Source organism: Halichoerus grypus, chromosome 7 (genome assembly GCF_964656455.1).
Source record: "Halichoerus grypus chromosome 7, mHalGry1.hap1.1, whole genome shotgun sequence".
NCBI classification, from domain to species: Eukaryota; Metazoa; Chordata; class Mammalia; order Carnivora; family Phocidae; genus Halichoerus; species Halichoerus grypus.
In genome coordinates, this window is record NC_135718.1 from 26,540,195 (window position 1) to 26,564,516 (window position 24,322).

Genomic DNA, 24,322 nt, shown 5'->3' on the forward strand with positions numbered 1-24,322 from the left:
GAGATCTAGCCCCAGTTGCACTGGCACTCAGGGCGGAGTCTGCTGAAGTTTCTCTCTCCCCCTCCCTCAGCCCCTCCCTCTCCCCCGTGTGCACGTGCTCTCTCTCTCTCTCTCTCAAATAAATGTAAAAAAAAAAAATTCAAATAGCACAAAACTATATATAAAACTATATTAAAAATGCTCTTGGCCTGCAAATTCCAGTTCTACTCCCCAGATTTAATCCTTGTCACCTTTGGTGTGTATTCATCCACACTTTTTGTATTCATGTAAAAATACATAGGGAAAGTTTGAGATCTACATTGGGTGTAGAGATTACTTTAAAATAAAAAATAAAAATAAGTATAAAAAATCAGGATGGCTGGGTGCTTCAGTCGGTTAAGCGTCTGCCTTTGGCTCAGGTCATGATCCCAGGTCCTGGGGTTGAGTCTTACATAGGGCTCCTTGCTCAGCAGGGAGCCTGCTTCTCCCTCTGCCTGCAGCTCCCCCTGCTTGTGCTCTCTCTCTCTCTGACAAATAAATAAATAAAAATCTTAAAAAAAAAAAGTCTAGGGGCGCCTGGGTGGCTAAGTCATTAAGCGTCTGCCTTTGGCTCAGGTCATGATCCCCGGGTCCTGGGATCGAGCCCCGCATCGGGCTCCCTGCTTGGCGGGGAGCCTGCTTCTCCCTCTCCCACTCCCCCTGCTTGTGTTCTCTCTCTCGCTGTGTCTCTCTCTGTCAAATAAATAAAATCTTAAAAAAAAAAAAAAGTCTTTACCCCCCCCAAAAAAGTGACCATTCCATATGTATGATTCTACAACTCGGTTTTTTTTCAGGTAACAATACATTAGTCTTTACTGAGATCTTATTTACTGATACCTTAGTGAGTACCAGTTCCATTATATGACTATACTATTATTTAAATTATATTTAAGTTATTTCAAATTTTTCACTGTTACAGATTAAGTTACAGTGAACATTCTTGTGCACATGTACATGTATCTTTGCCCTTTTGTACATTCTGTCCATGAAATAGTTTCCTTCCAATGAGATTGCTGAGTTAAAGGATGTATACATTTGAAATTTTGGTGGATAATGCCAAACTGCCCTTTAGGAAGGTTGTATCAATATACATTCTCACACAAAAAAAGAAATCATGAGGGGAGAGGACCTCTGTTAAATGGACTGAATTGTAACCCCCCTCCTGATCCAGGCAAAATTTATATGTTGAAGGGCTTCAGCCCCAATAGCTGTATTTGGAGATAGAGCTTTATGGAGGTAATTAAATTTAATGACATCATAAAGATGGGAGCCTAATCCAATAGGACTGGTGTCAGAAGAGGAAGAGATACCTGCAAGCCAGGGAAAGAGGTCTCACCAGAAACCAGCCCTGTGAGTACCTTGATCTTGAACTTCCAGCCTCTGAAGCTATGAAAAAATAAATTTGTTTTTAGGCCGCTTAGTCTGTGGTATTCTGTTATGGCAGCCCGGATAGATTAATACAACCTCCTTTTATTTTTTCTTTTTAAAATTTTTATTTATTTATTTGACAGAGAGAGAGAGTGCACCGAGGGAGAAAGAGGCAGAGGGAGAGGGAGAAGCAGGCTCCCCGTAGAGCAGGGAGCCCAATGTGGGGCTCGATCCCAGGACCCTGAGATCAGGACCCGAGCCAAAGGCAGATGCTTAACGGACTGAGCCACGCAGGTGCCCCTCCTTTTATTTTCTTAATATTTCAAGTGTATTAGTTTTGCCTTCCCAAATAAGCTTTAAAAGCCGTAAATTCAGAAACTGAATCTGTTCACCATTTTTTCATAGAATTGTCAAATGAGGGAAACACTAAGTTTTATTTCCAAGAATTTGGAAATAATTTGCCTATGAGAAATCATTAAGAACCAATACAGAATGGCACAATTGTTCCTCTATGGAGGAAACTTTTTTTTTTTTTTCCAAAAAGTGATTTTATTATAGCACCGGGACAGGACCCATGGGCAGAAAGAGCAGCCTGGAAGAAACAAATTCTAAGAGATGCCCTGTAAATACTGGTGATTTGGGTGGGCTCTAATTATGGTCATTACTCTGGTGATTGGGCTTTGGGAAGATTAATGTTAAAGCAGAAAACTGTGCCATTTCTGCTTTTTCATCATCCAGTGAAACAATCTAATCTCGTAAGTATGATGTCAGCATGGAATCTACTCAAAAAGATAAGAATATATAGGGGTGCCTGGGTGGCTCAAGCGGTTAGGCTTCCGACTCTTGATTTCATCTCAGGTCATGATCTCAGGGTGGTGAGATTGAGCTCCTTGTCGGGCTCCATGCTGAGCATGGAACCTGCTTGGGATTCTCTCTCTCCCTCTCCCTCCGCTCCTCCTGTGCTCCCTCTCTCTCCTTAAAAAAAAAAAAAAAATCTTTGGGGGCACCTGGGTGGCTCAGTCAGTTACTCGTCTGCCTTTGGCTCAGGTCATGATCTCAGGATCCTGGGATCAAGCCCTGCATCAGGTTCCCTGCTCAGCAGGGAGCCTGCTTTTCCCTCTCCCCCTGTGCTCCCTGTGCTTGTGCTCTTTTACTCTCTCTCTGTCAAATAAATAAATAAAATATATAAAAAAGATAAGAATGTATCTTTGGATCTCCAGTGCCACCCAGACAGGTGTGTCATGGTTCCTTGTCTCCTTGGCAAGTGCATTTCTTCCTTTCTTTATTTTTTTTTTTTAAAGATTTTATTTTTAAGTAATCTCTACACTCAACATGGGGCTTGAAATTGCAACCCTGAGATCAAGAGTCACATGCTTCACCGACTGAGCCAGCCAGGTGCCTGGCAGGTGCATTTCTTTTCTTTTCTTACTTTTTTAAAAAGATTTTATTTATTTGACAGAGAGGGAGAGCCAGCGAGAGAGCGAGCACAAGCAGGGGGAGCCAGAGAAGGAGAAGCAGGCTCCCCGCTGAGCAGGGAGCCCAATGCGGGGCTCGATCCCAGGACCCCAGGATCATGACCTGAGCTGAAGGCAAGTGCCTAAGGGCTGAGCCACCCAGGTGCCCCTGGCAGGTGCATTTCTAAGAGCCATAAAGGAAAACCTCAGGGGTGCCTGCCTGCCTGGCTCAGTTGGTAGAACATGCAACTCCTGATCTCAGCATTGTGCATTCGAGCCCCGCATTGGATTTTACTTTAAAAAAAATTTTTTTTTAATTAAAAAAATAAAAGGAAAGGGGCACCTGGGTGGCTCAGTCAGTTGAGTGTCCGACTCTTGATTTTTGGCTCAGGTCATGATCTCAGGGTTGTGAGATCAAACTCTGTGTCAAGTGGAGTGCCATGCTCAGCGGGAAGGCTACTTAAGATTCTCCCTCTTCCTCTCCCTCTGCCCTTCTCCCCTGCTCTCTCTCATTCTCTCTAAAATAAATAAATAAATATTAAAAAAAAAAAGTAAAACCTTATAAACCACCAAACTTTGGGAACCTCCAATCATGTGTCCTTGCTTGACTCCATGCTCACCAAAGACTCACCTGATTGTAGTAACCACCTTCCCATATCATTTTCTATGTTGAGAATGTGTGTTGATCAAGTGAGATAAAATGCCCAGTTCACACGACATATTTTTCAGTGTGAATTAGCAAATCAGCGCCTTGGTTTATTTATTGAGTGCCTACTATGTGCCAGGCACTGTTTTAGGCACTGGAGATACAGCAATGACAAAACAGCCCCAAAAAACCCAAAAAACAGACAAAAACAAAAACCCTCCCTAGTGGAGCTCAAATTCTACTGGGGAGAAATTCTGCAAGTAAATAAAAAGTCAAAATAATATCAGAGAGCCGTTAAGTGCTATCAGAAAATAATTGGGATGAAGAGTATAAAAAGTAAGTGGGAAAAATTTTATATGGTGTGAACAGGTAAGGCCTTTGAGGAGACATTTGAAGTAAGACCAGAAGCACAAGGAGGACTTAGCCATTCAAAAAGCATTCTAAGAAGAACAGTGAGCACATAGGCTCTGAAGTGGGAACCCATACCCATTTGTTGTGTTCCAAAGGAAGACCAGTTTAACTAAAGTATTCCAGAGAAGAGGGAGAGTCTACCAGGATAATATTTCATGTGTATTTAATTTGTGTGAATCAGTTTCCTGAATCTGATGTATTCTGCTTCACTGCCTAAATTGAATCTCTAGGCCTACAATGCTGAAGACCGGACATGGTGTGGTTGGAAACCCTTGGATGGCCCCCAATAATCTCTGCCTCTTGTTAGTCACAGTCTTCTTAGCCCCCCCACACCCCCATATTGTAGCAGGGTTGGTCTGTGTGACCAATAACATAAAGTAGAAATGATGATATATTGCTTCTGAGATAATGTCACAAAAAGACTGAGGCTTTCAGCCCAGGTGCTCTTGTTTCTCTCTCTCTGAAAGTAATGTGCCATGTTGCGAGAGCAGCCTTATGGACGGCCCATGTAGCAAAAAACTGAAGCCTCTGTCCAGCAGCCATTGAAGAACAGCGGCCTGCCAATAACCATGAGAGTGAACTTGAAGCAGATTCTCTACCTCCAGTCAAACCTTGCAGACCCCGACAACAGCTTGACTATAATCTTGTGAGAGCCCCTGAGCTAAAACACCAGCTAAGCCACTTCTGGATTCCTGACCCTCAGAAACTGAGTGAAATAACAAAAGTTTGTGGTCTTAAAATGCTAAATTTGAGGGTAACTTGTTCCATAGCATTAGATAATTAATATACCTGGACTGCCGCTACTCTGCTAGGGAGCTGCCAGCCCTTCAGGCCTCTTTTGGTGCTTAATTTTTAGTCCCCAAAACCCACTTTTGAGGATTATTATCTCCCTTCTACTGAGGAAAAAATTGAGTCTAAGGAAGGGTTGAACCATTTGGGCAGAGGCACACAGTGAGGCTCCTTAGTTCCACCACTATACCAAGCAGGTGCTTATTGAAGGAGAAATGAATGAATAGGTTTCATCCCCTTGGTGGGAATGCTCTGAGGGGCAGGGACACTTTTAGAAAAAAGAATTATTCCCAAATATGGGCATGCAGAAGAATCACCAGAGAAACTTCTTTAAAATGCAGACTACTTAGATCTCTTCTCCGGAGAAGAGATTTCTTCCATCTGAAGGTGGGGCCTTCTGCATATTTAACAGGTTTCCTGGGAGGTTGTGGGTGTTTTTTTTCTTATGATTTTATTTTTAAGTAATCTCTACACCCAATGTGGGGCTCAACCTTACAACCCCGAGATCAAGAGTTGCATGCTCCACTGACTGAGCCAGCCAGGCACCCCTTCCTGGGAGTTTCTTACACACTTTAGGAAACTGCTTTGGCAGAGAAAGAAGTGGTGGTTGTATATGGTGATAATGATGGTAAATGGACAAGAGGGAAAGGCATCATATTTTGGGGCAGGGGAAGATAAATCCTGTCCAAATTCTTATATCATTCAACAAAGTTGTAGGCATTCTGAATACTAGGCATTCTGTTAGGTGCTAGGGATATAGCCATTAATAAGACATATCAACTACTACCTCGATGGAAAAAGAAAATTCATCCTTGAAAGAGAGTGATGCCAATAATATTTGTGGGTGTTTCAGGGGTAGAGAAATGTGGGAGAAAATAGAGCAGGACAAGGTCAAGGTCAGGAGAGGGAGTTGGATGGGACAGGTTCTAGGGGCTGAAAGCAGGAGCCCACCTCTTTCTGGGAACAAGCTGACCTAGTTGCTTCTGCTGCCTGCCTCTCTGTAGGGCTCCTCTCCCCTTCTCCTTTCCTCACCTCACCTCTTCTTAGTACCTCCTACTTGACTTCATCCCGTGTCTATAATCTATCTTGCACTAATGACTGGTATTAAAAAATACTGGAATGCCACTGAATTGTTCACTTTTTTATTTTTTTAAATGACTTTATTATAAAGATTAATTTCTCTACTGTGTTTTATTGCTATATAGATTTATGATGAATGCTATGGACTAAATGTTGGTATACCCCCAAAATTCACGTGTTGAAACCTAACCCCCAAAGTGGTATTTGGAGATGGGATCTTTAGAAGGTAATTAGGTTTAGATGAGGTCATCAGGGGGAGGCCCCCATGATGGGATTAGTGCTTTTTTTTTTTTAATTTATTTGAGAGAGAGAATGAGAGAGAGAGCATGAGAGGGGGGAGGGCCAGAGGGAGAAGCAGACTCCCTGCTCAGCAGGGAGCTGATGCAGGACTTGATCCTGGGACTCCAGGATCATGACCTGAGCCAAAGGCAGTCACTTAACCAACTGAGCCACCCAGGCACCCTGAATTGTTCACTTTATTTATTTATTTTTAAAGATTTTATTTATTTATTTGACAGAGAGACGCACAGCAAGAGAGGGAACACAAGCAGGGGGAGTGGGAGAGGGAGAAGCAGCCCGACGAGGGGCTCGATCCCAGGAGCCTGGGATCATGACCTGAGCCGAAGGCAGACGCCTAACGACTGAGCCACCCAGGTGCCCCTGAATTGTTCACTTTAAATGTCATGTAATTTCACCTCAAAAAGAAAAAAATACTAGGTGCTCATATTCATCCATCCAAATGAGCTAAGCTTGCCATCCTCCAGGACATGTCATTATATTAAAGACCTTCCACATAGACTCACTGCCTCCCTACCAGACCCCAGGTCCATCTGCCAGGCAGCTGTAAGTTCCCATTTTTGCCTGCACCACAATTCGAAAAACTGCTCCAAAGATGTCCTCTCCTTCCCCAGGTCTGGTCCATACTAGAAGTTAAGGCAGGGAGAAGAGCCCTGGGTTGAGTACTTGTTAGCTGTGTGACCTTGGGCAAGATGCTTAACCTCTGTAAGTCTGGTTCCTCAAGGACTTAAGCCATTAATCACCCATTCAACAGCACTGAGATATTTCCTTAAAGAAAACAGGGCCACTGGATCAGCTGGGGTGGGAGTGGGAGGGGTTCCTTCCAAGGGGAGGTGAAGCTAGAAACTGAGGTTTAAAGAGGCATTAACTAATTAGTAGGCAAGAAGAGGAAGAAGAATGTTTTACAGACAAGTTCAAATTTATTAATCTCTCTGGATATCACTTTTCTTGCTTGTTCAATGGAGGTAATAATATCTTCCTCCTAAGGTCGTTATGAAAAGTGAGATCTCAGGTATGAAACACCTAGCACAGTGCCTGGTACACACTGTATCCTCGACACATTTTTGCTTCTTCCTTGACTTCCAACTTCCATATGTGTAATCTAGAAGGGAACTTCAGATTCAGAGGAGGCAAGTTCCTTTTGGGTGGGTTGCAAGCCCCTTTGTCCACCCAGGTGATTGGTGATCACCATGGAATCTGGCCCAGCTAGTTGTTTGGAATGAGTGGCCTCAGGGTTAAGTGGTCACAGGATTGGGGGAAGGCAACCTCATGGACAATGGAGAAAGGGTTCAAAGCAGGCAGTCCCTCTCCTCCACACTATCTCTAGTCCTCCAGTCAATCCAGCCCACTCCTGACACTCTAGAAATAACAGATAACCTCACAGAAAGCAGAAAAGGGCTAAAGTATATTGAGAACTGACTACATGGCATGCATCAGGCTAGGTGACTGGGCATACCTTGTCTACTGATTCTCACCAAGCTGCAGGTACCAATTACAGAGGGTAAAGCCAGAGCTCAGAGTAGGAAAGTCAATTGTCTCAAGTCATTTGCTCTAATGAGGGGCAAAGCTGGAATTCAAACCCAGGTATCCCAAATTCCAGGCGTGGGTTCTGTTGCTTTAGATTCTCCTTACTCCCTCTAGTGCTGAACTCTGCCTGGGGGAATGTGAGGAGGCGATAGATACAGCCAGGGGATGCTGCCAAAGAAATACCTGCGTTAAGTACGGATGGCTTCAGTCACGTCTCTCTGCAGCTTCCCCCCTCTCCTCCCACCCCTGGGATGGGGGAATCCACAAGGTGGATGGGAATGCCGGAGTTAACCACAGCTCCCCTCCCCCATCCTCTCCTTAGCATATGGAGGGGGTTCGCCTCTCTAGGCAGGCCCTCTTTTCAATCCCGACTATGCATCTCCCCATCATTTCATGCTCCCTCAGCAAAAACAAAGGTGGAGAGAAGGGGGTCTCATAAACACTTGAACTTCAACATCTGCAACCCTCCCCCAGCCAGTCAAGCCAGCTGTGCAGACTCTGGGCAGGAGTGGGGGCAATCAAGCGCCCCCTCTCCCAAGTAACAAAAGGGAGGATCCCCTACCCAGTCTGGGCCAGACGCCCTAGAGAGGGGACACCAGCCCAGGTCCCAGTGTCTACTCCTGGAGCCCACCTTAAAGCTTAAGCTGGCAGCTGGGGACCCCCCAGAAGGGAGAGGGCCAGCTCTCTCTTCCAGACAGCTCCCTTCCCCTCCCTCTTCCCTGCTAATAGGTATTTCCTGTTTATGAGGCAGCTAAGGCTGGGCTTTTGGGAAGGGATGGAGATGGAGCCCCCCCCTTCCTAGGGCTGGGCTGGGGAGTCCTTGAGGAGTGCCCGAAGGTTGGGAGGCTCCTCCCTGGGGAAGGAGTGTTCCTTACACCGACCACGCAGACTTTCTTCCCTCCCACTCCCCACCAACGCCTCAGCCCCTACGGGTAGGGGGCACTGGAGGGGTCTGCTTCCTGTTCTTCCCCAGTCTCGAGGCCCTCAAAGGAGAGCAGCTTGCAGGCGAGGGGGGAGTGGGGGGAGGCCGAGACTGGATGGAGAAAGGGGGAAGGGAGGAGAGTGTCTTGACTGATTAGTCAGAGCCCGCAAGGGGGAAGGATGGCCTGCGGATTACCCCCTCCCCAGTCCAACCTGGCGGTCATTCCACCGCCCCCTCCCCCCAGCAAAACCCAGGATCTCAGCCCTTAGGCGGGGGAGGGCGGGGACACCACTTAATTAACCCTTTTGGCTCTAGTCCTAACTGGTTTAGCAGGCAAGGGAGGGGTGGTTAATTTAGGGAGGAGGTGAGTTGGGCTGCAACAGGAATTAGGATAGTGCTTTCCCCGCCCAGGTTGGGGTGGGGGGTGGGAGGATGGGATTTAAAGGCCTTCCAGAGTAAGACTGGGGTCTCAGAGAGTACGGGCGGGGGTCGGCAGTCCCTTTTCCCTCCCAGAGCGCGGCCGAGGTGGAGAAAAGAGCTACACCTCACGGCCCACCCTGGCTCCGCCTCCCCCAGTCCCGGCTCCCGCTCCGGCTCAGCTACGCTCCCAACTCGGCGGCGCCCCGAGGACGGACACCGAGTGTGAGGCTTCGCCTCTTATTCCTCCCCCGCCCTTCCCCTCTGGGGTCTTTGCCTCCGTCTCCTTTTTTAAAAGCTGCGTCACATGCATGCCGTTCCCTGAACGCTCGCGGCCCCTCGCCGCCCGCCCGCCGCGCGGCGCACGCACGTCGTCGCTCGCTCCGCGCTCGCCCGGGTCACTTTGACACGGCTCTCCCCTCCCACTAGCAGGCAATTAGCATATTAATAAAGCCCGGCCCAGCCCGGCTGGGGCTGGAGAGCGGGCGCCTACGACAGCGAGAGCGCGAGCGGACGCGGGAGGGAGAGGGGGCGAGCGGTGGCGGCGTTGGCGGCGGGGAGGGCGGCGGGAGCGCACAGACACGCACACGCACACGCGCACACACGGACACACACTCCGGAGACGCACACCCGCGCGCACACACGCAGAGGCAGCTCGCCTTCCTGCCTGGCTTCCTTCCTGTCTGCTCCGCGCCTGACAGGCCCCTCGCTGCAGCCAGGGGCCGCCAGCACCGGGCCGAGGCCGGGCCGGGCCGGCGGCGAGGGCAGCGGGACCGCGGGCGGCGGCGGCGGCTCATGCCTGGCCTGTCCCCGCGCCGGGCGGGCACCGTGACTCGGCTGGGCCCCCAGCGGCGGGCGATGTGAAGATGTCAGTGGGCTGTGCCTGTCCTGGTGAGTGGGGCGCGCGGCCGCCCGGCCCCTCCCTCCCAAGCCCTCCCGGCAGATCCCTCACCCCTTGTTTGGCGAGAACTTGTGTGGGGGGCGTCGATGGCATGGCGGAGGTCGGGGGCTGTGAGGGGTATGCGGGGCCTTAGTCCGGGGGAGGGCTCTCCTCACATGCAAATGCGCAGCAGCCCAGAGGCATGGGAGGGGGTGCTAGGGGTAGTCTTAAGTGTCTGTGGTGTGTGTGTGTCTGTGTGTCTGTGTGTGTGTGTTTTGGTGGGGGAGGCTAATTGAGGAGAGGTTTGGGGGGCCGAAATTCCCAGAATTCCAGTGTGTTAGCCAATCAGAAGTGAGTCTGGACTTTTGACCCCCCCCCAGGTCATCATAGAGTTGTGATTGGCTGGTTCGGGTTGCCCCCCCTTCCCTGCTGCCTTTTCCCCTCTTACTTTTCCTGTGATACCCCCCTCCAGGCTGTTTCTGAGGACTGTGTTTGGGGGGAGGGATTGATTGGGGCCCATCTTGTCCCCCTCCTCCAAATTTTCCTGCCTGTTGCCAGGGAAGGTTAGCCCTCCTGAGGGACAGGAGGTACTCTGGGGAAGGGGGGGGCAGATAATTGGGCCCTCAGGGTCTGGCATCTCCACCCTGGTGGGAGGGGGAATGTGGCAGCTCCAAGCAAGTTAGGAAATAGAGTGATTTGTGGGAGTCGAGTTCAGGGGAGCAATACTTGACCCCAGAGTGAGAACTTGGGAGAGGACTCAGGCCCAGATCCCTGTCTCCCCAAAACACTTATCAGCTCTTGCTAGTGACAGCCTGGGTTTGAGTTCTTTCCTGGAGAGGGGGAGGGCTCTACCTCACTGCCAGGAGGCTATGTGACTGGAGACTTAGTTTTCAGAGGGCCTCAGAACACTTGTCTATATCCTCATTCTCAGGACTCTGGGTTCTTGAATTATGTGCAGGACCTCATCTTGTCCCAGGCTGGAGTTAGCTTTCTTCTGAAAGTCAGGTGTCCCAGAATCTAGTCTGGTTTGGATCCTTTGCTTCTGCACATGCCCTGTTCTCTGGGAGCCCCATACTTCACAACTGAACCCCCACTATACACAAACAACACACACATATACACACAATCCCCAAGGGGAGCTGCCAGTGCGGAAGCTTCCTTGAAAATCATGTGACAGGCCAGGCTGGGCTGGGCACACATTTAAAGTGCCTGGTGAGGCTGACGTTAAAGGGGCATGGGGCCCTTGAGGGAGGACTAGTAGAGAGAGCCTGAGGATCCTGGAATATCCGGGTGTGGGAACCCCTGGCTCCTGCTGCAGAGGGTGGGGGAGAGGAGGAGAGGGAAGAGCTCGCCAAGCTGGAATCCTGCCTGGCCCCATCATTCCTCCTCCTACCAGCTTGGTGTGCATGTTTATATGTGTATTTTCTTTATAATTGCCCTGTGCTGGGTACCCATTCAGATCCATCCACACTGTGAGTCCTCCCCATGGCCTTCATCCTCCATCACCACACATGAACTTAGCAGAAACTAAGGTTCTGAACAAGCTAGAGGGCTGGGTCTTAAATTTTAATTCTTAGTTACTACAAATAGTGGGTAGGAGGTAGGTATGGAAGGGTTGTCAGGCTGGAGGTAGATGAGAGGTTGGTCCTGAAGTTGAGGCAGGGTGCTGGGTCCAGTAGGAGAAAGGATAAAGATTCCCCCTCAGTTTCCCTGGGAGCAGCATGGGGACAGGAAGAGGACCCATGCACAGGGGTGTGTGAGGGGGGACAGCTTCAGTCAGTGCCCCAAAAGACATGTTCCTTTTGTGTGTCTGGGTGGCCTGGCTGGAGGAAAGGGGGGCAAACGATGGCTAAGAGTGGGGAGTTTTTTTTCCCTGAATGTGAAGAAGTCATGGATTGATGCCACAGAGAGTGGATGGAGGTTAGACTTCAAGGAGAACCAAATGGGGAAAGGCCTGAGAGTGGCCAGGGGGTGGGAGTTAGGAGTTGGAATAAGGGAGGGGACCAGGCTTGTATGGATGGGTGGGAGCACATGGTTGAATACAAGGGCATCATGGCAGCGTGTACAGTCCAGGCCCAAAGACCCACCCCCCCAACTTGAGCAGGCCTGGGGTGGGGGCCGAGGCGCCCTGGCAGGCCGCCTGCCTGCTGCCTGCCTGCCTGTCTGAGTCTCTCCTTTGTGCTCTGCTGTCTCCCGGCTCCTCCTCCTCCCCCAGCCCAGCAGAGACAGCACATGCCCCACACATGTGACTGAGGGAAGCCAGAGCACACGCAGACCCACACACATGCAAACGCGGAAGGAAACACCACAAGATACACACATACACACCCCTACCCCTCCCCCCCAGCTCCCATAGTGCTTCTGGGGTAGGTAGTAGCTTCTGAAGCTTTGGTCAGGAGCAGGGAGAACCTCTGCTAAGGGGCATCACTGGGGCAGGGCAGGTTGCTGAGGGAGCCAGGGCCTGTCTGGGGCAGCATGTGGCTCAGAAGGGTTAAGGCAGGGAGGAGTAGGGGGAGGGGAGGAGGCAGCAGTGGTGGCGGCTGGGAGCCAGGAGAGGAGGATGGCAGAGCGCCAGGCCAACGGGAGGCCGGGCACAGACAAAGGAAGGGGGGCAGGCACACTGGAGGCCTGGGTCAGGGAGCCCCAGGGGCCCGGGCAGGGGGCAGTGCTGGTACCTTATCCTGTGGGTTGGGACAGGCTGCTGCCCTTCAGAGTAGCACCTCCAGGATGGGTACTCTTCCTCTTCTCTCCTTCATCACCTTTGTCATTCTTTGCTGCTCCCTGCTTTCTCCCCACTGGCCCCCCCCAATTTTAGGGCCTTCTAACTCCGACTTGCTTTCTTTAGCTGAACCTCTTCTGCTTCTGTGCAAGTGGGGGAATTAAGTTAGAACTGAGAGAGGAGCAGACTTGCTAGAGAACGGGAATGAGGAGCAGGGCCCCTTTTTGAGTGATGGGCCAGAGTCCTGATACATCTTGGTATTTAGGAGCCTTTCTTTCCAAAATTTGAGGAGACAAACTGGGTGCGGGTTCTGAGCTCTAAACTGGGGGCAGACGCCAGAGCACACACCCATCCCTCTTCCTTATGTAGACAGTCATTTGGGGCCTGGAGTGGCCATTCCTTGGAGGGGGAAGGGAATAGGAATGGCTGCAGTGCCCCAGGGCTGGGCTTGTATGAGTGGGGTTAGAAGTCCAGGGTTCCAGTTCAGGCCCTCCTGTCTCACTGTAATCTGTTCAAATTAGCATCATATTTGGCCCTGTAGTCAGTAAGGATCTCTTGAGGTACTGCCTATGAATGCACTTTGGAAAGTTTAAAGGCATGAAACAAATGACAGGAATTGTCCTGTCAGTAGGGGAGAAGTGTGGCCATCTCAGAGTTGGGCTGCTAATTTGGGAGTCAATGGAATATTTCAATTCCTGGTGGTAGGCAGTATGTTGCAGGGTCTGGCTGAATGTCACAGATTTCAATACGTTTGTGAAAGCTGGAGCATATCATATGGTCAGACCATGATGGAGAATGGTATGCAGGTTTCAGGAGGGTGGTTTATGGAGTAAGTCCCTGGTAACAAAAGGTCAGGGTGTGTATGTAATAGTCTGTCACAGGTTCTGGGGCCATAATGCAGTTTGGGTGTATGTATTGGGGTCAAAGGGCATGTGTCACAGGTCCCAGTGTGTACGGAAGTCCGAGCTGCCGTAGACTGTGTGTGTTTGTCTTGGGTTTGGGTTTATTTAGCATTTGAGGTATGTCGCAGCTTGTGTGTATCAGGTTCTGATTTATGTGAAAGTAAGATGTGTTATTTATGTGTGGAGGATGTTCACGGAGCCAGGTGCAGTATTATTGCACAGTCAACCAGTATGTTTGTCATGAGAAATCTTGCCGTGGGGCTGTGTGAATGTGGTTGGGGGGGGCAGGGCAGGGAATAAGGAGCAGAGACTCAAATTGCAAAGCAGTCGGAGGTCTGTATGGCTGCACCCCTGTGTGTGTGTGTGTGTGTGTTTCTCCTTTTTCCTATCTGTCCAGGTAGTAGGGCCTGGACCACCACCCAAGTTTTATTTATTTATTTATTTATTTAAAAAGATTTTATTTATTTATTTGACAGAGGGAGACACAGCAAGAGAGGGAACACAAGAAGGGGGAATGGGAGAGGGAGAAGCAGGCTTCCTGCTGAGCAGGGAGCCCAATTCGGGGCTCGATCCCAGGATGCTGGGATCATGACCTGAGCCTGGGATCATGACCTGAGCCGAAGGCAGATGCTTAACAACTGAGCCACCCAGGCGGCCCACTACCCAAGTTTTGGAAACGCCTACTCTCTTGGGATTTCCCCCTTGCATTGGAGAACAGGCCCTACTTCAGTAACCGTATACCAGTTTTTCCCTGGGATGGGGGAGGATTCAGCAGCAGACTAGGTCCTTTCTGGGGACCCTTGGATGGGCAAATTGGCTTTCCCTAGCTGTGACAGGGCCTCTTTCCCTTGCATCCACGAGACTCTGGTGGTGGGGGTTAGGGAAGGGAGTTAGGAACTTAGCTGGGTTGGGGACAGGGAGCCTGGAGTGTCCCCCTCCCTCCAATCACTGTTTACCTGCTGAAGCAGAGTGTGTGTCTCTGTCAAAAATAACCCCCTGGAGGCTCCCCCCAGCTGCTCTGGGATTTCACCAGGGGCCGAAGCCCAGGGTGGCAGCTCCCGCCAGCCTTCCAACCTGAGAGATCACAGTGGAGAGGAAGAGAGATTTGGGGGATGTTGGGGAGGCAGTTAGAAGATGCTGGGAGTCTCCAGAGAGGAGAGCACCCTTCTGCATCCCTGCCAGTGGCTCTGGCTGGCCTGCTCACCCCAGAGCATCAGGCTGGGGGCTGGGGGCATTTCAGTTCCTGGCCCCACACACCTCCCCTCCATCCAGGTCTCTCCAGGTCCAATCTGTTCTGTCTCCATCTCTCCCTCTCTCCTCTCTCGGTCTCTGTCTCTCTTTTGTTTTTCTCAGCAGTCCTCCCTGCCTGCCTCCGTCTCTCCCTCCCTCCCTCTCTCCCTCTCTCCCTCTTCCTCTTTCCTCGCAGGGAGGGGGCGGGGCCGGTGGGGGCAGCTCCACCCTCCGCCCGCCCTGGGGCCTCATTCTGAGAGAGGCTCGGAGATCGGAGAGCGAGCGGAGGGAGGGATAGAAAGGGAGAAAAGGAAGGGAGCCGGCGGGCGCTGCGTGTGTCTGTGCGTGTGCAAGTGTGAGTGAGTGTGAGTGCCGGGCCCTGCCTCTCCTGGTGCTCCCGCGGAGGGGCCTACTGGCCTGGGGAGGGCGGGCGGGCTGCTTGGAGGCAGAGGCAGCGAGAGGCGGCGGCGGGGAGAGCCGAGGAGGAGGAGGAGGAGGAGAGGAAAGAGCGGAGCAGCCATTGTTGAGGGAAACCTTGCAAACAAAGAAGGCTCCGGACTCCCCGCGGCCCCCCGCCCCCCAGGCCGGTCCCCTGGCCCCCAGCCCCTGGCCCAGTGGCCATTGTAACTTTCCCCCGGGGCTGTGGCCGCTGCGGGGCTGGCCGAGGCTGTGCGTGCGAGTCTTTGTGCGGCCCGTGGAGTGGAGCTCCCAGCCAGGCCTGCCTGTCCCACTCGGGACATGAGCGGCTGAAGTTGGTCCCCTCAGTCCTCACCCTTGCCAAGGCCCCTCTGGGCTTCCAGCCGCTCCCCGCACCTCTCCTGGCCCCCTCAGTTCTCCCAGGTAAGTCTGGGCACCCTGCAAGCCTTTTGGGGGTGGGTGGAAGATCCTGGATCTGGCCCTGGCCTGGTATGCTAGCTGGGGGAGAGGTGCCCCAGCTCAGAGAGGCCAGGGCTCTCAGGCCTGCTGACCTGTGTCAGCCCCCAAAGGGAGGGGCCCTGCCCTCAGGTCAGGCTGGTTACCATGGAAATGCCCAGCTGGAGGTGCCCCCCTCAGCCCCGGGATGCAGCTCCCATCCTGAGAAAACTTTACTAGTTCTGGGCTCTTCCTCTCATCTTCCTCCTCCTAAGGGCTCCCAGATTGCTAGAGGTTGTGTGTGTTTGTGGGGGCTATGTCTCACTCCAAGGCTGATGACACATCCCCTTCACCCCCACCCCCACTTTGCTCCCTCTACCCCTGCTGCTGGGGACAGGCAGCAACAGGGACAGATGGTCTGGGTGATGTTCCCTCCCCTTCTCTTCTCACTCCCAAGCCCTTGTGCTGGGGCTACTGGGAGTTGCTATGGCTCCGAAGAGATGCTGAGTTTGTTTGTGTCCATTCACTGGAGGTGTAAATAGAGGCCTTAGAACTTTGGGCTTTAGCTCTTCAGAACTGTTACCCAGCCCCAGGCAATGTCTGCCAGGTCTCTGGTGAGAGAAATTGAAGCTCTTGAAACTTTTTTCAAAATTAGAGAGGAACCCAAGTGTGCTGCCTCTCTTCTCCTGAGGGTCTTGAGCTGACACATTTCTCTCAAGTAGCCCTGAAACTGTGGGGCAGGGGCGGTGATGCTTTTGGGGAAAGGATGGCCTAGTTAGGGGGCAAGGGCCAGGTCTCATAATCTAGACTCTTGGGTTCATTGGCCAGACCTGGCCTTTGGTAGGCTTTGGGAGCTGGGGCCACCTACGTGGCCTTATTCTACCTGTCTACAGAGTGGGGAGATTTGGGGCTGGGGGGGTGGGGCGACTGTCTCTTTCCTAAGGATACAGGCTCCTCATTCAGTCCAGACTGGCATGTGAAGGCTGTGCGCTGTGCTGGGGCCATGTGGATGTGGCCTGTGAGAGATCGTGTACGGAGCAAGGGCCTGTTGCAGGCACCCTGATCCTGCCTGGGGCTGCTGGGTTCCAGCTCTTGCTAGGCAAGTCAGGGCGAGCTGAGGGTGGAAGCCTGCTAGGCAGGATGAGGCACACGTGTGTACAGGCACACACAGGCTCTGAGTCTTGGCACCCTCAGGAACTGTGTAGTGTAGGCCCCTCTGGGACGCTCCTTTGCCCATATTGTGAGGAGGGGGCCCTGGAGAGATAATTAAATGATGCATGTTGGCACAGGGTCTTCTTTTGTTTCTTTCCCCTAAGGAACAAAATAGATTTTGTATCTAATTTGGGGAGGGGGCTTAGATACAGCCAATATGGTCCCCCTTCCAAATGCAATCAAGTTTTGGGGATGCCTGGAAGCACCTATGACTGGGGCTAGGACCTTTGTTTCTGTGCCTCAGTTTCCCCTCCTATCTGGTTGGGAGGGGGAAGATAAGATTGCACGGGTGTCTGGTTCATACCCAACTATGAATGTAATACTTCCAGGAAACAGTACTCCAGGAACAGTGTGCTGCTCATTAAGGTGGATAGGGGACATGTGTGCCCATGCACAGAGACACACAAGCAGAGACCTCTGTCTAGTTAGCACTTGCCTCCTAGACTGAGCCCCCTGGAACCTAGGTTCCTTCCCAGGCCTAGGTTTGTAAATAGAGTGGAATCCATTGGAAGCCTGTCTATCTCCCTTCCCCACTGCAAGTCTCAGAAATGAAAGGAGGTTGAGGCTTTGGGTTTCTGGTTTGGAGACAATACTAGACCCATGGTGGGTGTGGGTGTGGGGGAGGGGGCTGGGCTGATAAGGGAGTGGCCGTTGGTGGGGGAGGCAGAAGGCCCAACTGGTTATCTGGTGGGAGGCACCCAGCAGGCACCCACTCCCCTTTATCTTTCTATCCCCTGCCCTCCTGAGACCCTGGGGCTGGAGGAGGGGCAGGGAGTTGGCAAATTCCACCCCCCCTTTCCCCTCCCCCAGCCTGGTCTCCAGAGGGCAATAGAGGGGTGGAAATACTACAGGATATGGGAATCAGATCTAGGCTCAAGTCCTAGCTCTGCCAGTTACTAGCTCTATCATCTTGGCAAGTTCCCTTGAGCTTTCCGTTGCCTCATCTGTAAAATGGGGATTTTATAGTTGACCCTGCTACCTCACGAGGTGCTTGTGATGATTGAACAATATGATACAGATGGAAGGGGGATTTATCAAAATTAGATTCTAGTGTTTGGATATTCATTTATTCTATGGTATTGACATTTCCCAGCTTCAGTTCTCTCATCCAGGGTTCAGCCACATGAAGAAATGGGGTCTTGGGTATTAGGGCTGAGTACTTCTAGTTTCATGATAAAACAAAAGTGAAGCTAGATATAGAAGCAGAGGTAGGTGTTCCTTAGGGTCATCCCCCTCCCCTAGTCCACCCACTCCGGGGTCTCTGGAAGACCAGTCCCTGTCCACACAGTCTAGGAGACTTCCAGGAAAGATCCTTGGGACTCACAGGACCCTTTTTTCCTTTGCCTTCTAGGTTGTTCCTCAAAGTCATTCAAGCTGTACTCACCGAAGGAGCCCCCGAACGGCAACGCCTTCCCTCCCTTCCATCCCGGCACCATGCTAGATCGGGATGTGGGGTGAGTCTTATCCACTTCCCATCTCTTCTTCAGATGGGATCCTGCCTGAAAAGGGGGAGGGAGTGACACTCCCTAATAATTCCTGTCTTCCACCCCCATTCTCATAGCCTCTTCCCTTACACAGCCCAACTCCCATGTACCCGCCTACATACCTGGAGCCTGGGATTGGGTAAGTGGAGTCCAGTGAGGAGGAAGGTGCTTTCCATTATATGGGCAAAGGCAGAAGTGGGGGGGTGGGGAGGCTCTTTTCCTACTGACCTCCCTTCTTCACTTCCCTCAGGAGGCACACACCATATGGCAACCAAACTGACTACAGAATATTTGAGCTTAACAAACGGCTTCAAAACTGGACAGAGGTATGGCCAGGGGAAGAGGGCTGGGAGGGGAGGACCATCTGGGAACCCCTGTGGGGTGTCTTCTGACACACACACACACACACACACACACACAAACATCCCGCCCTGTGCTCCTTAGGAGTGTGACAATCTCTGGTGGGATGCTTTCACAACTGAGTTCTTTGAGGATGATGCCATGTTAACCATCACTTTCTGCCTGGAGGATGGACCAAAGAGATATAGTGAGTGGCCTCTGGGGGTCCTGCTGGTTCTGCTGTGAGAGTAATACCTTCTGTGTCCATCTAAGGACTGGGAGTAGGTATTTGTCTCCGGGGATCTGTTTTGGCGATGATGGCATCTGCCTGACCCCTTTGGAGGTCCTTCTGTTCTATTGAGTTTGTCCCATTTCTACAGCCATTGGCCGGACCTTGATCCCACGCTACTTCCGCAGCATCTTTGAAGGGGGTGCTACGGAGCTGTACTATGTGCTTAAGCATCCCAAGGAGGCATTCCACAGCAACTTTGTGTCCCTCGACTGTGACCAAGGCAGCATGGTGACCCAGCACGGCAAACCCATGTTCACCCAGGTCAGCAGCCCAGCTGGATGTGGAACACTGAAGCACCTGGGTTTGATTCCCCTCCTTTCTCCCAAAATATACTCAGCTGTTCCCCCGGGAGGCAAAACAGGAAGTGGCAAGACGAGAAGGGAGGGCAGGCATGCTGCAGCATCCATCAAGCATTTACTGAGTTTGTACATGACGGTTTTCTGGGCTGCAGGGGTATACCAGTGAATGAGTTTATAGCAGATGAGTGTATCACCAGCTACTTGGGAAGAGGACAAGGGTCTGTTCAACATTTCTACTGCGTGTGTGTGTGTGTGTGTGTGTGTGTGTGTAAGTAAGGGCCAGGCTTGTGACAGGTGTATGAGGGAATGGTCTTTGTCAGTTATGCACCCAGATTTATGGGCAGATGGCAGAAGTGTATTCAGTGGGAGAGTTGTGAGCAAACGGGAGAACAGGTATACTTTCAGGTACGTGGGGAGGGGGCCGAGATGTGACAAGTTTGTCTCCAGGTGTGTGTGGAGGGCCGGTTGTACCTAGAGTTCATGTTTGACGACATGATGCGGATAAAGACGTGGCACTTCAGCATCCGGCAGCACCGAGAGCTCATCCCCCGCAGCATCCTTGCCATGCATGTGAGTTGTGGGCAGGACCCAAGCCGCAGGGATTGAGGGCAGGCACTGGGAAGGGTGGGTGGCACAAGGTCTGCCATTTCTTGACCGTGACCTCAGACAGAGAGTTGGAGTATCTCCGTCTGAAAAATGGGTTTCATAAGAGCCCCTCTTCTCTCTCAGGAGTGTCATGAGGCCCAGGTGATAAGTCAGGTGAGCAGATGCAACCCAGGTGCTAGTGTTCTGTTCTTTCTCCTCACCTAGGCCCAGGACCCCCAGATGTTGGATCAGCTCTCCAAAAATATCACCCGGTGTGGGCTGTCCAATTCCACTCTCAACTACCTCCGAGTGAGTCCTTGACCACCCGGTTTCTGCCCCCATCCCATTTGGTGTCAGCTCCGTCAGCTCTCCCCTGACAAGCCACCTCCTGGTCTCCCCTCAGCTGTGTGTGATACTCGAGCCCATGCAGGAGCTCATGTCCCGTCACAAGACCTACAGCCTCAGCCCCCGTGACTGCCTCAAGACCTGCCTTTTCCAGAAGTGGCAGCGCATGGTAGCCCCCCCCGGTGAGTGCCTTCCACCTGCCCCTGCTCTTACCGGGGTCTGGTGACACTCCCCAGCGCTGGGTCTCTCTCCTCACGAAGCCCCTTCCTTGCTCTTGGGTCTGTGAGATTGGGATTGGGGTAGGCTCAGGCTCCCTAGGGGCCAGAATGGGGCACAGGGGACCCGAGGTCTTGCCCCTCCTGAATCTCCTTTCCCTGGTACAGCGGAGCCCGCGCGGCAGCAGCCCAGCAAGCGGCGGAAACGAAAGATGTCAGGGGGCAGCACCATGAGCTCGGGGGGTGGCAACGCCAACAACAGCAACAGCAAGAAGAAGAGCCCAGCCAGCACCTTCGCCCTCTCCAGCCAGGTACCTGTAAGCATCTCGGCTTTCTTCTCTCTTCTGGGCTGCCCTACTGCTGACCCCTAACCTTTGACCCTGTCCCAGCCTGAGCTCACTAGCAGGCATAGAAGCAAAGAGAGTTTTTCCTGGTGTGCTCTGCCAGCATGGGCTGGCTCCTGTCACTGATGAGAGTCCTTGTCAGTCACGTGCCATGGTTGTGATCACAGACTCAGACAGAACGTAGGACATAAAGGGACAGAGACAGCTGTGAGAACATGGATGTTCAGGAGAGATAGCTTAGAGGCCCACATACCATCAGATACACACACACTGACAGAGGGACACGTGAATTTGAACATGTGCGAATTTAGAATACACACATATGCACATGCACACGCTTTCCCCATTTGGTGTTTTTTCTCTGCTTCCTAAACAGGAAGTTTAGGAGCGCCCTGAAGTTTGGGGGATATGAACTAGGGAGCGAGGGGAGTAGATTGACTTCTCCTAGAATCTAGTGTTTGTGATGCTCTGCAGTCCTTCAGTGGGAAGGATTCCAGGGACTGAGGGTGTCAGAGGAGTTGGGGTTTTAAATTTGGGTGAGAAGGGGTTGGGGGTGTTGAGTTTCCTGGGTGGGTATTGGGGCTCTCTGCTGCCCTGGGCTGGGCGAGCCCCTGCCCCGATTATGTTTGGGGACCTCCGCCACTCTCAGGATGTGATGGTGGTGGGGGAGCCCACCCTGATGGGCGGGGAGTTCGGGGACGAGGACGAGAGGCTCATCACCCGGCTGGAGAACACCCAGTTTGACGCGGCCAACGGCATTGACGACGAGGACAGCTTTAACAACTCCCCTGCCCTGGGCGCCAACAGCCCCTGGAACAGCAAGCCTCCATCCAGCCAAGAAAGCAAATCGGAGAACCCCACGTCACAGGCCTCCCAGTAAAGGCCTTGCCATGGCCACCCAGCGCTCTGCCTGCCTGCCCCACCCCTCGCAGCCCTAGGGAGCAGAAGACAGAATGAAGAGACTGAGCATCTAAAATGGGTAGCCTCCATCCACCCACTTCAGGGAGGAACTGGACTCACTGGGGGCAGGTGCCAAGATTTGCCCCCCAGTGGCCCTGGGCTGGGCCTGGCCTCTGCAGAGCCTTTTTGGGGGAAAGGGGTGCTCATGTGGATGCCTCTGTGGACCCTGGGCCTCTCAGAAATGTCCTGACCACCCCCAGGGCATTTGCCTCCATCTTCACTCCAGGTTCTGGGTTCCGCATCCTCCTGATTCCACCCCCTTCAAGCCTGGGGTTGTTTATCCCACAGCCCCTAGGGACTTAAAGTTATGGGGCTTGGTTGAGTGCCCCTTTCCTAAACCTTCCCCTGGGTGGCTGGTAGTAGAGGGGTAAAGCTCTAGCTCCTCCCTGCAGCCACCTGTGCCAGCTCCCAAGTTTTTTAAAAAATAATATTATTAAAAATGTAAGTTTAAAAAAAAAATCACTCATGTACCCCCTCTTCCCCTTATTAAAAAGTCCAGCTACCTCCCTACTCCTGGCAAATGTGGGGCTTCGGGCCCAGGTGGAGGTGAGTGTGGGGGTAGGGGGGTATGTATTACCATTTTATACAGTTTGAGAGCTTCAGACCAAGGAGATTCTTTATCATCTCTCTTCCTTTTTCCTCTGGGGTGACTGGAGCTGGGGAAGGCATACCTTGGGGTAGGGGGCCATTGATGGCCTCATCTTTGTGACAACCCCCTGCTGTTGTCTCTGTTTCCCCATCCTCCAGGACTCTGGCCTGCTGTCCTAGTGCTTGTGACCCCCACTATCCCACCCCAACCCCCTCCCCCATGGCGTGTATATTCTTTACAAGTCCTCCACTAGAGCAGCTGTCTTGGATGGGGGGACGGGAGGCTCCCTCCCTTAGGAAGTGTGGCAGGAAGGGAGCGCCTTGTTTGTCACTGTTTGTTTTGTCTCAGCTGGGCTGGCATGGGATGGAGGGGGAGGGGCTCATCCACTCTCTCCAGTACTCTCTTCCCCCCAACTCCTCAAACTGTGTATCTAGTCCTCCCCTGTCCTCCAAAGAGGGGAAGGAGCCACGGAGGATGTCCCAGCTCTAAGCCCACCTGGGAGCAATAGACCTCTGTTCCCCAGCTGAAGTAAAGGGTCTTCATCTCCAATATCCCTTCCATCCCCTTCCTCGTAGAAGGGAGGGGGGAAGCAGCCAGGATCCTCAGCTCTGTTTCACAGTTGGACACTCGGAGGCTCTGGGCCCAGGGTGAGGCCAGGAGTAGGGTCCCATGGGTCTGGGCCCAGCTCTGTGGCTTCTCTGCCTTTTCCTGTGGCCAGTTCCAGAAGTGTTAGCACCACCTCTCTCCCCTGCTCTTCCTTCTGGATTCTGGGGTCCCCCACACCCAGTTTCCTTCACTCCAGCTGCCACTGTTGGGAGGGTATTGTATCGAGCTGAGGGAAGGGGTGGGGAAGATGGATATCCCACCCCAAATGTAATGCCTTTTTTTTTTTTTTTTTTTTTTTTTGGGCCATTTGAGTCATGTATGGTACCGATCAATAAAGAGACTTTTTGGTTTGAGAGTGTTGTCTTGGTTGGTCATTGATGCCTAATAACAACTCAGTCCCAAGGAGTCTTTCCCCCCCTCCTTCCTACAGTCCCTAAAACCAGTTATTAGGAAGGAAGTGGGAATATGTTTGTGGATCCCCCTTCAGTCTCATCTTTTCCCCTCACTCTTCTGCCATTGCTCCTCCTGTCCCAGACTGGCCCTGTCTCCCTCAAAAGTTGACTCCCTCCTGTGGGACAATTATTCCTCACCCCCAACTGCCATGGGGCTGCCAGACAGATGGTCTTCCTGAGGCAGGTTTCTTAGGATGGAAGGCCCTGGATCAGACTGTTGGGGAGGGGGAGGGGTCCTTGCCTAGGCTTGGGTTGGAGGAGCTTTGGGTGGTTAGAATGACTGGGAGACTTGGTCCTGTTTTTGTCAGTGATTCCTGCCCCTACCCAGCCTCCATCCTACCAGCCCAGCTGTGCTCTCTGAGCTAGCATCCCCTGGTGTTAGGTCCTGGGTGGGGAAGTAAGAGAGTAGCTGGATTGTTTGTCTGCTTGCTGACTTTGGGTGGGGACATGGAGGAGAATGCCTGAGTGCAATTGCTAGGGGCAGCCTGAAGCTCCTTCGGTAGAAGGAAGAATGGTGTGCTTTTTAAACTCCTTTCCAGGTGGTGACTCCTCCCAAGTCCCCTTCTCTCTTCTCTCCCACCATTAAAGAAGATTGGCAAGATAGGGAGACCCTGCTCTAGGTTGGGGATGGGATCTTAGCACCTACCAATTCCTCTGCCCAGACTTTTCATCCCAACAGGGGAATCCGGCCTCTCAGACTATTATGCCACTAAAGTCTTTGGATTTGAAGTAGCCTCATAGACCTGTACCTCTACTCTCACCTCCCCAGCTGGCAGGAAGAAACCAGAGGAAAGGACTGCATGGCCCTTCCCACCCCCTCTCCAATCCGTATAGTTATCTTGGCCCGTCCTCCGCCAGCCCAGCTCCTCACTGCCCGTTGCCTCAGGACCCCAACGCCTGCATTCGTGCACATGCCCACTTCATTCCGCTGCAGGCCTGACCTGATGGACATTTACCAGCCAGCTGCTACCACCAACTCACCCTGGGAGTGCTAGGTAACATCGATCTGCAGCGTGTCCGCATTTGGAACTAGGTGTGTGTACATCTGGCTTTCCTGCCTGAGTGTCTGCCAGTGTATATGTGTATGT

At 52.2% G+C, this 24,322-nt stretch overlaps 1 protein-coding gene across 6 annotated transcripts; it reads left to right on the top strand.

Moving 5' to 3' along the window:
• Window positions 1-9,427: 9,427 nt before the first annotated feature.
• LDB1 (LIM domain binding 1) lies at window positions 9,428-23,135 on the top strand. Of its 6 annotated transcripts, none has more exons than XM_036086420.2 (11): window positions 9,428-9,820; window positions 18,076-18,178; window positions 18,303-18,347; window positions 18,459-18,534; window positions 18,653-18,755; window positions 18,928-19,100; window positions 19,586-19,708; window positions 19,949-20,032; window positions 20,127-20,250; window positions 20,452-20,594; window positions 21,277-23,135. In XM_036086420.2, exons 1-11 carry the CDS (start codon window positions 9,796-9,798, stop codon window positions 21,505-21,507), a joined length of 1,230 nt encoding a protein of 409 aa, XP_035942313.1. In that variant the 5' UTR covers window positions 9,428-9,795; the 3' UTR covers window positions 21,508-23,135. The 6 variants fall into 6 exon arrangements, with proteins under 6 accessions (XP_035942313.1, XP_035942303.1, XP_035942324.1 ...); XM_036086410.2 differs by having other exon boundaries at window positions 9,560-9,820; window positions 20,452-20,600; XM_036086431.2 differs by having other exon boundaries at window positions 9,790-9,820; window positions 18,286-18,347; window positions 20,452-20,600.
• The last annotated feature ends 1,187 nt before the right edge of the window (window positions 23,136-24,322 follow it).